We start from the raw sequence: 16205 nt of genomic DNA, 5'->3' as shown, positions 1-16205 counted from the left end.
CTCTCACCATTCCTCAGTGAGTGCTTGCCCAAGTTCCACCAGTCCCACCCCTGTCACTTCTAGGCTGTCTTCAAATTCTTCACTGGGTACTTGGCTTTGGCGCTAATGATTTTGTTACTCCAGGCAGTTTTCCAAACAAAAAGGAATGGTTATTTATAATTCCTAGACTGAAATCATAAATACCATCAGTTGAATTACACTGAAATGTCAGTATAACTCTATGAACAGGATTTCACATAAAGTGTGTCTGTCTTGGCAAAGTAAAAAGGATTTTAGTTCTAAAAGTTGCAAAAGGATCTTATTGTAGGTAAGTTTAGACTCTTAGGTGGTCCTGCAGTATATACTCTGAGGACAGTTTTACAGCAAGGTTCCTGACACAGACCATTTAGACTGGGAGCCAGACAACATTTTTCTCCCTCAAATTATAAGGAATCAGTGGTATTCTGGTAAATTGCCCCTTTGTGAATGAAATAACTTTACTTAGATTTTCATACTGAATACCTTTCTTACACAGATCATTTTACCTTTTACTCAAAAATTCTGTGACTACTTCAATCTAAAACAATATTCGTAAGATAAAGTTTATATGGTAGGATCTTCAAGCAATGCCTTTTATTTCAAAGTATAAGTACCCTTTTTTAAAAACAAAAAGAAAACAATCAGTATCTGCTAATTTTAAAATAGAGATTTCCCCAAGGCATATAAAACCTCTAAATATTCCATCCAGTACATGCTGGACAACTACCAGTTTCTGAACTCTCTCATACTTTGAAAAGGACATGTTATACAAAAGAACTGACTTCATCTGGCTCTGTTGTCATGCCACAGTGAGTATGCTGCTTTCAGTTCCTAAAGAGGATTATTGCTTGATGCCAAAATGCAGCTGAGCATTGTCTTGTAAAGTTGGTTATTCATATGACTGAAAACCCAGTAATTCTACCCCTGAGGCATATTGCCTAGCATAGAGCAAGCTCTCAAAGTATAGTCCTTGGACCAGCAGCATCAATGTCACTTGGGAACTTACTGGAAATACAAATTCTTGGGACCCACTCCAGATCTACTGAATCAGAAATCCAAGGTGTTTTAACAAGTCCTCTAGGTGATTCTGATGCAGACTAAAGTCTGAGGCTCCTTCCCTGCTTTAGAGAAATTCTTCTTGAATTGTTCTAATACAGAAATTGTGTGAGCAGCACTGCCCCTTACCTCTCTCCCTCTCTCCAATCATCCCCGTCTACACACACACACACACACACACACACCCCCACACACACACACACATCCAATCCTGAAAATGAACATCTATTGTCAGGAGAAGGATATAAAAGATTGTAGTACTAACACAATGCAGTACTCACTATATGAGAGAGAAAATTAATGAAAAATAGCTACATTTATAAGCTTAAATAAAACTTAGAGCCATAATTTTGATTGAAAAAAATCAAGAAGTCTTCAGTGTAATATTTTATAAAGGTCAAACACAAACAAAACAAAATAATATATTAATTAAATATACAATTATGTGATAAATCAAGAACACTATTTTTATAAAACAAAGAAAGGATACCCCTTTAATTCTATACAGTATTTCCTGAAAGGGAGCAGAGGCAGGGGGATAGGGTGAGGAAGGAATCCAGTGGGAACTATAAATAATAAATATACTGGGATTAACTTAGTTCTTGGGTTGGTCATGAGATCATAACCCATTGCATTTATGTAATTTTTATTCCTACATTCTTTCATATATATAAAATATTACACAATACAGTTTAAACCTAGAAAACAAAAATTACAGCTAATAAACAAAGATGAACATTACCTTAAACAAAAAAATTAGAAAGCCACCTAAGTGATATAAATTGTATAAACTGTGATATGTTCATTCAGTTAAAAAGAATTTATAAGATATGATAAAATATTTATGATAAAATTAGCAATATAAAATACTGTAAAAATGTAGAGTAAAATATTAGAAAAAACACAATAAAATGTCAATAGTGAATATTACAGGGAGTTTTATTTCTTCTTTGTTCCTTTAAAATTTTCTATAGTGAATAATAAATACTTTTAAAACCATTAAGAATTTTTTAAACTGTCATTGAAACATTTAATGCCTGTAAGTCATTAAAGAAAACTATCAAATCTTCTATTGGAAACAGGAAGGAAACTGGTGTTTTGTGAAAATCTGTGATTTATAGGCTTTATAATTCAAAGTCTTATATTTTCTGCCATAAAACTGTATATCTTTATTACTGTGATTCTATTTAAAATAGAATGTCATGTTAGGAAAAATATGACTGCAAAAACCACAACGTAAAGAAAGTATTTTTGCCATAGAGGACTTCAGTTAAGACAACTAAAAACAATTTCAATATCATTAAGAACAAAAAGAAAAAATATCCACCAATGGTTGACTGGCTTTTGGAAACACCAAAGAAACACATATACTTAAGAGTTTGCGTTGTAGTCCCATGGCCGTCATAATAAGAAAGAAAACTGAAAGTGAAATCGCTCAGTCAGGTCTGATTCTTTGCGACCCCATGGACTGTAGCCTACCAGGCTCCTCTGTCCATGTGATTTTCCAGGCAAGAATACTGGAGTGGGTTGCCATTTCCTTCTCCAGGCGATCTTCCCAACCCAGGGATTGAACCTGGGTCTCCCACATTGTAGGCAGATGCTTTACCATCTGAGCCACCAGGGAAGTCAGTAAGAAAGAAACATAAAGATTATGGCCAGAGGCCAGAGATGAGTTACATACCTCTTTTTCCAATATTCTAGCGACCTCACCAAGGGTCCGATCTAAAGCAGAAACCTTATTGCTTGCCCATGAGCCACTGTCTTGTACTTGTAGTTGTTTTAGAAGATCTTTGGCTAACCGCTGAAGCCTTGGATACAAAATAAAAGAGAAGAATGACATGAATGAATTAGACTACAATATTTCATTTTCCAGCACTTTTAAACAAAAGTTACTTTCATTATTATATTGGAAACTGCTTCATAGAGTACCTAAGGAAAAGAAAAACAAATCACTCCTGAGGCCATTATTACTCTATGTTCACAAACACCAATCTCGTCTTTGTCATGAAACAGACCCAGAGGACAGTACTGTCCATCCACAGGGCCAGTGGGGGCAGCTGCTGCCACCAGCTTCTGCGTTACTCTCACACTAGAACAGACCCGATGATGGGGAAAGTCAGAGTATGATGGCAGAGAAAAGGAGGAGAGGAGCCTGAGCAGGTTTTCATATTTTGATGTAAATCTTTAAGGCAATTATAAGCATTGTAAATTCTTAGAATGTCAAATTCCCCATGTTCCAGTTTATAAGCAATTTGGGGATTTCCTGTCACTGCTGATGTCATTTAGACAACAGAGCATTTGCTTTTATTTGCTCTTCACCAAGAATAACACATAACACACCTGGGGAACCCAGGTGGCTCTAGTGGTAAAGACCCCACCTGCCAATGCGGGAGACATAAGAGATGTGGATTCGATCCTGGGTTGGGAAGATCCCCTGGAGGAGGGCACGGCAATCCATTCCAGTATTTCTGCCTGGAAAATCCCATGGACAGAGAAGCCTGGCAGGCTACAGTCCAAGGGGTCGCAAAGAGTTAGACACTACTGAAGTGACTTAGCACACGCGAAAATAACACGTATTTCCTAGGACTCTTTAGTGAGTGGACTGCATTAACGTTTCTTTAAAGCCCTTACTTCTGTTTCACACACTTCATTCTTCGAGCAGTCTTCTCCTCCTATTCTGTTATTCACCTGAGCATCCTACCTGAGACGCTCACCAGACACCATCCTGTATCTCTCCACTTTTCCCCATATGCCATTTCCCTGTGACCCTACTTCCATTTTTATCTATGACTGATTCCCTTGGCCTCCATTATAATCACTTCCTTGTAAACGTGTATAATCACTTGTATACAGTCACTTCCCTCTCTGTTGTTCTGTTACTCCTACAGCTAACCCCCAGTTATGGTAACAATCATCAACGTTTGTTTAGTGGGCCAGGCATCCCTCTCGGTGCCTTGTCAACATTAATTTAGCTGGATTAGTGAACATCTGCCAGCCGTTTCCATTTCTGATACTGAGAAAAACTCATACCATACAAAAGGTTGGCATGACTATGGCTTCAGAATCTTACTAGTAAGTTTGTCCAAGTCTGCTCACTCTTGCACTCTTCCACGAAGACTTCTTCATATATTGCTCCATCTCCTCATAATTCCACTCTTCCTTCTCCCCCTTGCTTTCATATAAGAAGATTTTACATTTCATAGAGAAAATGGAAGCTACTGGAACAAGGAAATCCTCACTTTCTGCCAAAAATCTATAAGCATGTGAGCATTTCACCCATACTCTCCTTTATGTCTCCTATTACAATCAAGGAAGATTGATTCCTCCCATGTAGGGCTAATCTTACCGCACTGGCTCTATATGCATGAGGTCTTTCTGGATCTAAATCCTGCTTTCCCTGCTTCAGTATCTTTGCAAATGCTCTTTTATTCATTCCTTCTGAACTACTTCCCCCACCTCCAGAAAAATCGTACTCTTCCCTAAGTTCCTAGCTCAAACACTGCTTTCTCTGATCTATTCCTTCAAGTCACTATCACAAGTCTCTCTCACGCAGATTGACAACAGGATTTTTGGTAATGATGGAAATGTTCCATAACTATTATGTACAACCTGGTGGCTGCTGGCCAAATGTACCTATTGTGCACTTGAAAGACAGTTAGTATGACTGTAGAACTTTAAAAAAAAATTAACCATTTTATTTCATTTATTTTTGGTTGTACAGGGTCTCCGTTGCTGTGTGTAGGCTTCCCCTAGTGGCAGCAAATGGGGGCTACTCTCTAGTTGTGGTACCAACGCTTCTCCTTGTGGCGGCTTCTCTTGTTTCTAAGCAGGGTCTCTAGGACTTCAATAGATGCAGCACACAGGCTCAGCAGTTGTGGCTCACAGGCCCTAGAGTGAAGAGGCTTCGGTATGAAGAACTAATTTAATTTAATCTTAATAATTTCAACAGCCATATTTGGCTAGAAGCTATCATACTGAACAGTGCAGAAGCACAATATTAACCTTATGAGAGGGTTATCGAACGATTCACCATCTTATCCATAGCATCGTTACATAAGTACACTCTAGAAGTACTGACGTATGGTCTAAGAAGAAATTTCTTCTTTATACTATTCTTAATAATATCCATAACCTCTATGTTACAAAATACTTTCATGTACATGATCTTATTTGTCCTCTGAAAAACATTATCCATCCCTGTTTAAATGCTAGGGCTTAAGAAGATGAGGTGACTTTCCCAAGGCTTCACGGCTAGTAAATGCACTATTGGAACTAGAAATCTATGCCTTTCATCTTCAGATTTCATGCTTTGTCTCCACACCATATCAGTCAATTCAATAAGAAAATTATATTCACAAATGAATAATATCCTAGAACACAATTTCATCTAAAAATGTATTTATGTAAAAATCTTTAATTCCTCAAAGAATACAATAGCAGCTGCAGTTCAAAAAGGCACTTGTGAACTCCAGTTTAAATCTAAACTGTCTATATGGAGTTTACTTTGATAAGTCACAGAATGAACACAAACTCTAAAATCAGAAATACCTAGGCTTAAATTCTGGCTTTAAGTAAGCTGTGGGGAGGTTATTTAAATACTCAATCTCAATTTCTTCAACTTAAAAGTGGAGATTATATATACATATATTTTTTTCTTTAGAGCTTCTGAAGATTAGAGATAATTAATGTAATGTACCTAACACCATTCACTAAAGTAGACATTGAATAATCAATAAATAATCAACTATTATTACTACTTACTGACAGAATGTCTCAATCTAACATTTCGAGAATATAAAAATTACAAAAACACACTAAGAGCAACATAGTCCTTTTCCTCCTAATCGAATGTGGGCTAGAGTCCCATCCGATTAAAGTAACTGACCTTATCATGTGGACGAATATTGGCAGCAAACTCCATTGTGTGACAGATAAGTAGCCACTTCAGCTCTTGGCTGAATAAAGCCTGCACACCATGTAACTAAATATCCAGCCATAGCAACAGATGCATATGAATCTAGTAGTACTCTTACCAAGAATGCTCACATTCCACTGAAAACCAGGGGTATTTAGGGAGGCACAAGGACCATTTTAATTCACAGAATACAAGAGGCTTATATTTCACCCTGAGGTAAATCAAATCTGGGACTCATATGAACCTACCCTTCAAGGAAGAATGCCAAATGAAGGGGATGCTGTGGTAACATGAGCTAAACCTCTGCTTCATTCCTGGCCTCCACAGAAGTACCACAAATAACATAGCTCCTCTCAAGAAAAAAAGCATTAGATTTTGATTCATACTATAAATAATGATTGAATGTCACAGGACTCAATTCCTGAAAGTTATAGTTTCCTTATAGGGCAAGAATAGGAGCTGTTTAGAGGGTGCAGTTTTTTAATACAGAAATTGCTATTTGTGTAAATTCTGGTAGATAATTTTTCTAGCATGAAAAGAAAAATTCATAATTCCTAGCCCAGAACATGAGAAGTATCTGACAGGTAAATGGCTTTGTGGAGAATTTTTTAAGGTCAGATATTTTCTTCTCAAAATTTGAACACATTTTAACAATTCTCAGTTCAAATCTGTTACTGGTAAATGTGAAACATAAGGGCTCCTCTATAAGGAGCCCTAACTTTTATCACAGTAAAGTTTTGGGAGGTTCATTAGGATCATTGGGAAGAGTTATAAGTGTAAGAAGGGAAACTGGGTCCATGTTAGGAAATAACATTGTTCTTTAAGTGTGATGGGCAGGAAGACATAAATATATTAACTTCCATTTTTTCTTATAAACCTTCTCTATTTGAGAGGTACACAGCCTAAATTTAAGGCTACAGGTTTCTCTTCCATTTTTAAATTAATATGCCTAAGCCTGTATTTCTAAATGTTAAGAGTTTAAGAAATCCTTTTATAAAATGAAAAAAGCCAGTGTGCATATATTGCTTCCCATATGGAACATCTTTCATTGTTGCCTCCAGCATCCTTTCTTGTGGATAAAGAACCCATCTACCCTTTCAGGGAACTATGTCATCCTTACACTTAATACTAGATGTGCTCAATGCTATCAAGGTGCTGCTGTTCCCAAGACCCTCATCCTTGGTGGAAAGATCTAGAAAATGTGTATACATTATTTTATCTAAATAAATATAAAATATATATAATTATATTTACAAAAAGATGATGCTTGAGCAACAGGGCTTTGAACTGTACAGGCCCGTTTATACATATTTTGTACACTATGTGTGTACCACAGGATTCCTGGTTGGTTGAATTTGTGAATGTAAAACCTCAGAGGGGAAGGGTTGACTGTAAAAGTTACAGGCAGATTTTTGACTGATCAGAGGGTCAGTACCTCTAAACCCCACTCCGCATTGCTCCAAGGGCATGTGTGTGTGTGTGTGTATCCCTACACTTTACATCTATATTTATTTCTACATATATGTTGGAAAATACAAGTTAAAACTGATATCTACAATGTCAATTCATCACTGCAGGATTTTCTATTCTCCTTGAGTATATTTTTTAACTCTCTTCTCTAACAGTGAGCAATCTGTCTTCCAACATCCTTAATATATTTACTTATGTGAACAACCCCCCCAACATATCACCCATCTTTGTTTATGTACATTATTATCTACCTGCTTGGCTCTGACTCCCCACACTGGTCTCCTCTGCTCTTCTCACGCATGCATGGGTTTCACAGCCTTTACAAGGCTCCCCTGACAGACTGGGCAAGGATAACATTCCATGGATATGCCCTCGTCACTTGGCTCTGATTCCCCACACCAGGCCATGGTGTCCTACCCCACACGGAAGCTCCCGTCCTCTGCTCGGCTTTGAACCCTCACACCTGGCCACCCATCCTTAGTCCACTCAGGCTCTGACAGCCACCATTCTGCCCCCACTGCATCCAGTCATCCAGCCAATGCAGATGGCTGCTTGGTGGTGCTCTCATCTAAGAGCTATAGGACTGAATTTTTCTGGAAGGGGGAAGGGAAACTGGAGAAAGTCATTTTCATTTATTAAATAGAATAATTTTATAAGGAGACATGTCTTTTCATCTCCTTTTTGGTTACCTATTTCAATCAGTTACAATAATCAAGCTTTTTCAGAAAAAGGATGACTCTAAAGTTTTAGATGACTTCATGTAAGGATGAACCTGCCATTTCTTAAGATAAACAAAAATAGGAGGGGTAAGTTTTGGAAACAAAATTCAGGAGTTTACCTTGACACATGTGCACCTGAGGCATTCAACTGAACAGAGAGACAGCCAAGTGAAAATGCTAACATGAAAGCTGGATATTGTATTCTGGAGTTCTGGGGACAGGTCTGGATTGGAGACATGAATTTAAAGTCCCTCCAGATACTAGCTGTTTAAAGTCATGAAAATAAATGAGATTACCAAGAGAGTAATTCTCTACCAGAACTCTCAGGACAAAGGCATGCTAATGTTAAGAGCTCAATGAGACAATAAACAATGAGGCAACAGATAATGAAGAAGAGTAGTTAGTCAAGAGGAGAATCCAGAGAAAGCTGCAGAATAGACTATTACGTTAAAGGTCCCCCCTTGAAGTATATCTTGCTAGCCATGACTTAATAGTCTCCTCATAGAGTGACTAAGGACTTGACAAAATGACTTGCCTTGGCCAATGAGACATCAGCAAATGTGACACAAGCAGAGGCCTGATCTGGCCTGATATCCCCTATCGCTGATGAACACTATGCAAAAAAACTGATGCAAAAACATCATCAGAACAAGCTGAACAAATTCAGCAGCATATTAAACGGATCATCCACCATGACCAAGTGATCCATCATCATCAAGGAGGCTGACCCAAGCTTCCTTACATGGCAGTCAGAGGGGAACAAGAAAGCAAAGTTGTGAGCAAAAGCTTCAAGACTTCTGAAGCTAAGGCTCAGAAGTCACATACTGCTTCTGCAGTAGACTGGGGATCAGAACAAGTCAAAAGGTGAAATTCAAGAGTAAGGTTAATAAGAGTCCACCCCTTGATGGAGAGGTGGCAGAGTTATATTGCAAAGGGCCATGCCTTCAGGAATGGCTCAGCAACTTCTGGCCATCTCTGCCAACACTATACTATGTCATATATTAAATTTCCTCAAATTTTGGATCCATTTCTAGATTTTTTTTAAAAACCAAGTCCATTAATTTGTATTACTATTCACATGCCAATGCAAAACTATTTTAACCACCTGTTAGCTGAATCCTACTTTATTTTCCCTCTTTAAAATTTTTTTTCATGGAAACTTAATTTTTCTATATGTTCTTTAAAATGCTTCTATCTCTAGCTTTAAGAAGGTTGTTATTTTATTGAAATCACATATTTGTAGGAGAATTTAAAGAGAATTTACTATACATTGTCTTCTATCCAAGAGTACAATTTGCCTTTTAACTTTTACGAGTCATTTTTTTATATCCCTTGTTAGCATTTTAAGCTTTTATTTCTGTAGAGCATTCATATTTCTTGTTTATTCTTAAAAGTTTACTTTTCTATTGCTATTATAAATGATATTTATATTTTCTGATTATCAAAAAGAAAAGCTACTACTTTTGTATCTTAGATATGCTGCTGCATAACCTTAGGCAAGTTACTTACTCCATTTAGGGCTTACTTTCCTCATGAAATTCATTGTGTTGATGTGAGTTATAAATGAGTCAACACATGTAAAGAGCCTGGCATAAGGTAAAGGTTCAGTAAACATCACCTATTATTAACAGTGTCACATAAATTTGGAAATCAGTCATCTTACTGAATTGATTCTCTTATTTTGACTAGTTCTTCACTTGATTCTCTCGGATTTTCCAGATATACAGTATGATCATAATCTCAACAATTTCATTAATGTCTTTAATACTTTATACTTCTTTTTTTCTTTTAAAATAACAATGGCTACTAGCTCCAAAACAGTAATAAAGTATACCTGATGGGTGTCTTATTTCTGACAGGGAAGAATATTTCTATTACAAATGTAAATAACAGCTACAGTAAAATGCTATTGCACAATCTATACCAACAACTGCTTATAGCTATTCCTCCATCTGTGGCATGTAAGTTGTTTCTTGAGTTTTTCACTATTGAAAGTAACATAAAAATAGTTATCTATGTATATAAATATTTGCACACATTTTTCATTATTTCACTGGGGAGTTGAATTCTAAAGTGGATGTCCAAAGTAGCGGGGGGATAAATTAGATGAGTTTGGGACCAGCAAACTATATAAAATAAACAACAACATCCCACTGTACAGCACAGGGAACTATATTCAGTATCTTTTAATAAACTACAATGGAAAATAATCTGAAAACAATGTATGTATAACTGGATTACTTTTCTGTACATCAGAAACTAACATAACATTGTAAATCAACTATAATTAAAAAATAAAACTTTAAGTACTGGAACTTAATCATGTATACATAATGAATAAAAGATCTTAAAAGTAAAAGAAAACCAAAATGGATATCCTAAACTCCAGATTCACATGGCCTTTCAGTAAGACTATACCAATCTGCACTCCCAGCAGCAGTATTCTATGAGTACCCTTCTCTTGCTGCATCGCTATTGGCAGTCTATTTGAGATAAACAAAATGATGATGTTTTTGTTTCCTTAGCTAGTACACCTAGTAATTACACTTACACCCAATGGTGGAGTCTAAATCCTTACCTGTCAAGTGGCCCTTGCAACAATCCTGAATGAGATCTCCTCAGAGTAAGAATCAGTACAGCCTTGGCAGAACTTGCTTTGTTCAAATAGGGTTTCTCTACCTCAGCACTACTGATGTTTTGAATGAGATACTCCTTTGCTGTGGAGGACTATCTCACGCACTGAAAAAAGTGTAAAGGCATCCCTGGCCTCTACTCATTTGATGGCAGCTGCACCAGTTTTTCCAATCTGTGATAACCAAAATATTATCACATATCCCCAGATACAGACAAATGACCTCTGCCAAAATCATCTCCAGCTGGATATACGGTGTTAGAAGAATAAAATCCTAAGCATTGGATACAAAAGTCTATGACCACAAGCGAACGATAATGGTTCAGATAAACTTTTGTTATAGGCAGAGACTAAAGAGACAAATCAATAAAATGTAGACTAAAATACTCACTTTGCTTTATAGGGTGAGTCCGAACCAGAATTTTTTGCTTCCAATAAACTCTCATATTCCTTGGCCCTGGAGAGAAAAGAGTTTTTATCATTATTAGCTATTTTGTTGCTAATTTTTATACCAAAATAAAATTTTGGCTATGTTTTTCCCCTCCCAGTATTAAGAATATTACTATGCTCATTTTTCAACAATTCCATTTCTGACACTGCTTCTTTACAATACTATAAATGCGATCCAAAAAGACTGAAAAATACATATTTCCTCTCAGGACAGAAAATCATAAAAACATTTCTGAGTTAGGGACTTGATACAGAATGGTGCCTATTTTTCAAAAATATCAAAATCATAATTAAATTTGAAACCATTTTAAGTTTCTATAAGGTGGTTGAGACGGCTGAATATCAATGTACCTCAAGAGGTATTCAATGCAAAATTACTGTTGTTGTTGTTCAGTTGCTAAGTCATGTCCAACTCTTTGTGACCCCATGGACTGCAGCACCCAAGACTTCCCTGTCCTTCACCATCTCCCAGATTTTGCAAAATCACATGTCTATTGAGTTGGTGATGCCATCCAACTGTCTCATCCTCTGTTGCCCCCTTTTCCTTCTGCCCTCCATCTTTCCCAGCATGAAGGTCTTTTCCAAAGAGTTGGCTGTTTGCATGAGGTGGCCAAAGTATTGGAGCTTCAGCATTAGTCCTTCCAATGAATATTTAGGGTTGATTTCCTTCAAGATTGACTGGTTTGATTTCCTTGAAGTCAGGGGACTCTCATGAGTATTCTCTAACACCACAATTTGAAAGCATCAATTCTTCTGTGCTCAGCCTTCTTTATGGTCCAACTTTCACATCTATACATGACTACTGGAAAAACCATAGCTTTGACTATATAGACCTTTGTTGGCACAGCGATGTCTCTGATTTTTTTTTTTTTTTTTCTTTTCACTTCAGTGGTAATATTTTTTTTTTATTATTATTATTATTTTTTTTCCAGTGGGTTTTGTCATACATTGATATGAATCAGCCATGGATTTACATGTATTCCCAATCCCGATCCCCCCCTCCCACCTCCCTCTCCACCCGATTCCTCTGGGTCTTCCCAGTGCACCAGGCCCGAGCACTTGTCTCATGCATCCCACTGGGCTGGTGATCTGTTTCACCATAGATAGTATACATGCTGTTCTTTTGAAATATCCCACCCTCCAAACATTCCCCCACGCAGTTCAAAAGTCTGTTCTGTATTTCTGTGTCTTTTTCTGGTTATGGGCATATAGGATTATGCCACGTTAATCACCATTTCTAAATTCCAATATATATGTGTTAGTATGCTGTACTGTTCTTTATCTTTCTGGCTTACTTCACTCTGTATAATGGGCTCCAGCTTCATCCATCTCATTAGGACTGGTTCAAATGAATTCTTATTAACGGCTGAGTAATATTCCATGGTGTATATGTACCACAGCTTCCTTATCCATTCATCTGCTGATGGGCATCTAGGTTGCTTCCATGTCCTGGCTATTATAAACAGTGCTGCAATGAACATTTGGGTGCACGTGTCTCTTTCAGATCTGGTTTCCTCAGTGTGTATGCCCAAAAGTGGGATTGCTGGGTCATATGGCAGTTCTATTTCCAGTTTTTTAAGGAATCTCCACACTGTTTTCCATAGTGGCTGTACTGGTTTGCATTCCCACCAACAGTGTAAGAGGGTTCCCTTTTCTCCACACCCTCTCCAGCATTTATTGCTTGTAGACTTCTGGATAGCAGCCATCCTGACTGGCATGTAATGGTACCTCATTGTGGTTTTGATTTGCATTTCTCTGATAATGAGTGATGTTGAGCATCTTTTCATGTATACACTGCTATATTTAAAATGGATAGCTATCAAGGACCTACTGTATAGCACATGGAACTCTGCTCAATGTTATGTGGCAGCCTGGCTAGGAGGGGAGTTTGGGAGGGAATGAATACATGTATATGCATGGCTGAGTCCCTCAGCTGTTGACCTGGAACTATCACAACATTGTTAATTGGCTATACCCCAATACAAAATCAAAAGTTAAAACAATTAATTCTGTATGGTATATTGAGATATGCTTCTTTTCTTACTTTAGTTCTGTAGCTGTACTGGTAGGTGTTGAGGACTTAACTTTGAGTCGGCTTTATGTTAGGCATAAGACATTAGAATACAGTATGATAAGTGCAATCATGAGAATAAAAGCAGAGTCCTAAGGAGAACATAAGAAAAACTGTTAATCTTGAATAAAGTGCAGTTTCAATTTTTGGGGTCCCCCCAGCTACCCTCAGTTTCAACAATTCTCTAGAAGGATTCATAGAATTTAGCAGTCTTTAAACTCATGGTTAAATTTTAGCACAGTAGAAGCATATAAAGAAATATCTCGCAAGTGTTAAAATGACTGTCTTCAAAAATATAAGACATAAGCATTGGCAAGGATGTAGAGAAAGGGAATACTTGTGCAATGATGGTGGGTATGTGAATTGGTATAAGAGTACACATAGATACACTGGATTTCATATAACCATTAGAAAACTTCAATATATCTTTATAAACATTATATCATTAACTGAAACCCCCAATTACACATATGCAGTATATGTCAGGTGCAGGACACAAATGATTTTCAAGGTTCAATCAGAGGAGAAGTCTGCCTTATCTTAAGAACACTTGTTGCTAAAGAACTGTGACTATAATAAATGAACCAAATCTGACTCCCTATTTAGGTAAGACCTTCTAAGCAACTCTGAAACTTTCTCAGATCTTTTGGTCTATCTTCAAAAATTCCTAATGAACACTGTATCCCTCATGCAGATGGCTGCTAGAAACAATCGCTAACGGTGCCTGTAAAGCACGGTGCTGGTTTTCTCACTGAGACAGGTAGTATTAATGTTGGTCACCCTGAATTCGAAGCAAACACAGTGCACAGGTGTATGGAGAATCACACACTGACTGCACAAAATAGGCAAATTTCATCTCTTCTTGTTTTCAGGGAAATAAAAAGGTCAAAGTGGTCACTTGAGACCAGAGCTTTTCTGTTTTTTCTGTCTGATTAAACTTAAAGTGGAGTGTCAGTGGGCCAAGGAGCTTAAGGGCAATGGGAAATTCAGTGTGCATTGTTACAGAACAGAGCCAAATCCCATCTATAGAAAAGTGGTGTGGGAACTTGCTAATAGAAGAAACTTGGTCAGCTGCAAACGTCTTATAAAACACAGAGTAAACTCTTTTAAAATTGACAAACACTGGATAGTTTTCAATTACTTTCTGTCTATAAATCGTATTTAGATGAAAGAGCAAGAGGGTAGGAAAAAAAACAAAATGAGATGCAACTGTATTAATAAGGATCTTAGGGAATCTTAGGACCCCATAAAGATAGAGAGCTGATTCTTTGACTTCAAGCTAATATTTGGTAGGGAGCTTGTTACTCCGCAGAACAATATTAAAAGGAAGGAAGAAGAGGGAAGAAATGGAGGAAAGGAGAAGAAGAGAGAAGAAAGGTGGAAAGGAAAGGAGGAAGGGAGGGGAGACGAAGAGAGGGAGGAAAACTGTTCTCCTTTAATACCTTTTCTTTCCACTCCTCTGTTGAAACTGAATTCTAGATAAATCAAATCACTTGCAGTTTAACAAATATGATGATCTTTCTTTCTCTTGGTTCTTTGTCCAAGTCACTCCCTTTGCCTGACACTCTTGTCCTTACCCTTTCTGGGGGATATTTTCTACTTCTCCTTCAGAACATGGCTCAGATGCATTGTTTCCTGGAAAATCCTCCCTGATGAACAATAAGATATATTTATAAATAATTAAATGTAGCAATCAAAACCAAATCTTCAGCATAGCATGCATTTTGATATATTTTATTTACTATTTTGCTTTTACATCTTATTCAGGTGGCTAGGTGTGGGTATTATCATATGTTATTAGCACCTAGCATAGTAACTGAGATCTAGTACATATAGATGATTAATAATGATTTCATGATAAATCTCACAATGATTCTCTAACCATAACCACTACAACCTAAGGTGAGAAATGACAAAGAATTTGGGAGTATGTCAGAACAAACCTGTTGCTAATAACGTAAAATGATGTATCCAAAATATAAAGATAGATAAGTAAAATCATGTTCATTCAAACATGATTAATAATTTAAGTAGAAAGAAATATAATTGAAGACATGACCCACATTATTTTTCAGTAGTAATGAGATATCAGTTCAGTTCAGTTCGGTTCAGTTGCTCAGTCGTGTCCGACTCTTTGCAAGCCCATGAATCGCAGCACGCCACGCCTCCCTGTCCATCACCAACTCCTAGAGTTTACTCAAACTCATGTCCATAGAGTCGCTGATGCCATCCAGCCATCTCATCCTCTGTCGTCCCCTTCTCCTCCTGCCCCCAGTTCCTCCCAGCATCAGGGTCTTTTCCAATGAGTCAACTCTTCACATGAGGTGGCCAAAGCATTGGAGTTTCAGCTTCAGCATCAGTCCTTCCAATGAACACTCAGGACTGATCTCCTTTAGGATGGACTGGTTAGATCTCCTTGCAGTCCAAGGGACTCTCAAGAATCTTCTCCAACACCACAGTTCAAAACCATCAATTCTTCAGCACTCAGCTTTCTTCACAGTCCAACTCTCACATCCATACATGACCACTGGAAAAACCATAGCCTTGACTAGGTGGACCTTTGTTGGCAAAGTAATGTCTCTGCTTTTTTATTAAAAAAAAAAAAATCTAGGTTGCTATCTAGGTTGGTCATAACTTTCCTTCCAAGGAGTAAGCGTCTTTTAATTTCATGGCTGCAATCACCATCTGCAGTGATTTTGGAGCCCAAAAAAATAAAGTCAGCCACTGTTTCCACTGTTTCCCCATCTATTTGCCATGAAGTGATGGAACCAGATGCCATGATCTTAGTTTTCTGAATGTTGAGCTCTAAGCCAACTTTTTGACTCTCCTCTTTCACTTTCATCAAAAAGCTTTTTAGTTCCTCTTCACTTTCTA

At 37.4% G+C, this 16205-nt stretch overlaps 1 protein-coding gene across 2 annotated transcripts in view; it reads right to left on the bottom strand.

Annotated features, from left to right (window-relative positions):
- The window catches only part of SCAPER (S-phase cyclin A associated protein in the ER), a 410821-nt gene that overhangs the window by 201186 nt on the left and 193430 nt on the right, over positions 1-16205 (bottom strand). For both annotated transcript variants that reach the window (XM_043489284.1, XM_043489285.1), the window contains exons 22-23: positions 11202-11267; positions 2756-2882 (exon numbers count right to left, since the gene is read on the bottom strand). In XM_043489284.1, coding sequence (XP_043345219.1) covers positions 2756-2882; positions 11202-11267 — 193 coding nt within the window. The remainder of the gene's footprint in view (positions 1-2755; positions 2883-11201; positions 11268-16205) is intronic.

Source organism: Cervus canadensis, chromosome 17 (assembly GCF_019320065.1).
Source record: "Cervus canadensis isolate Bull #8, Minnesota chromosome 17, ASM1932006v1, whole genome shotgun sequence".
NCBI classification, from domain to species: domain Eukaryota; kingdom Metazoa; phylum Chordata; class Mammalia; order Artiodactyla; family Cervidae; genus Cervus; species Cervus canadensis.
Note: the sequence above shows the minus strand (reverse complement) of the source record. Positions and strands in the feature narration are given on the sequence as shown.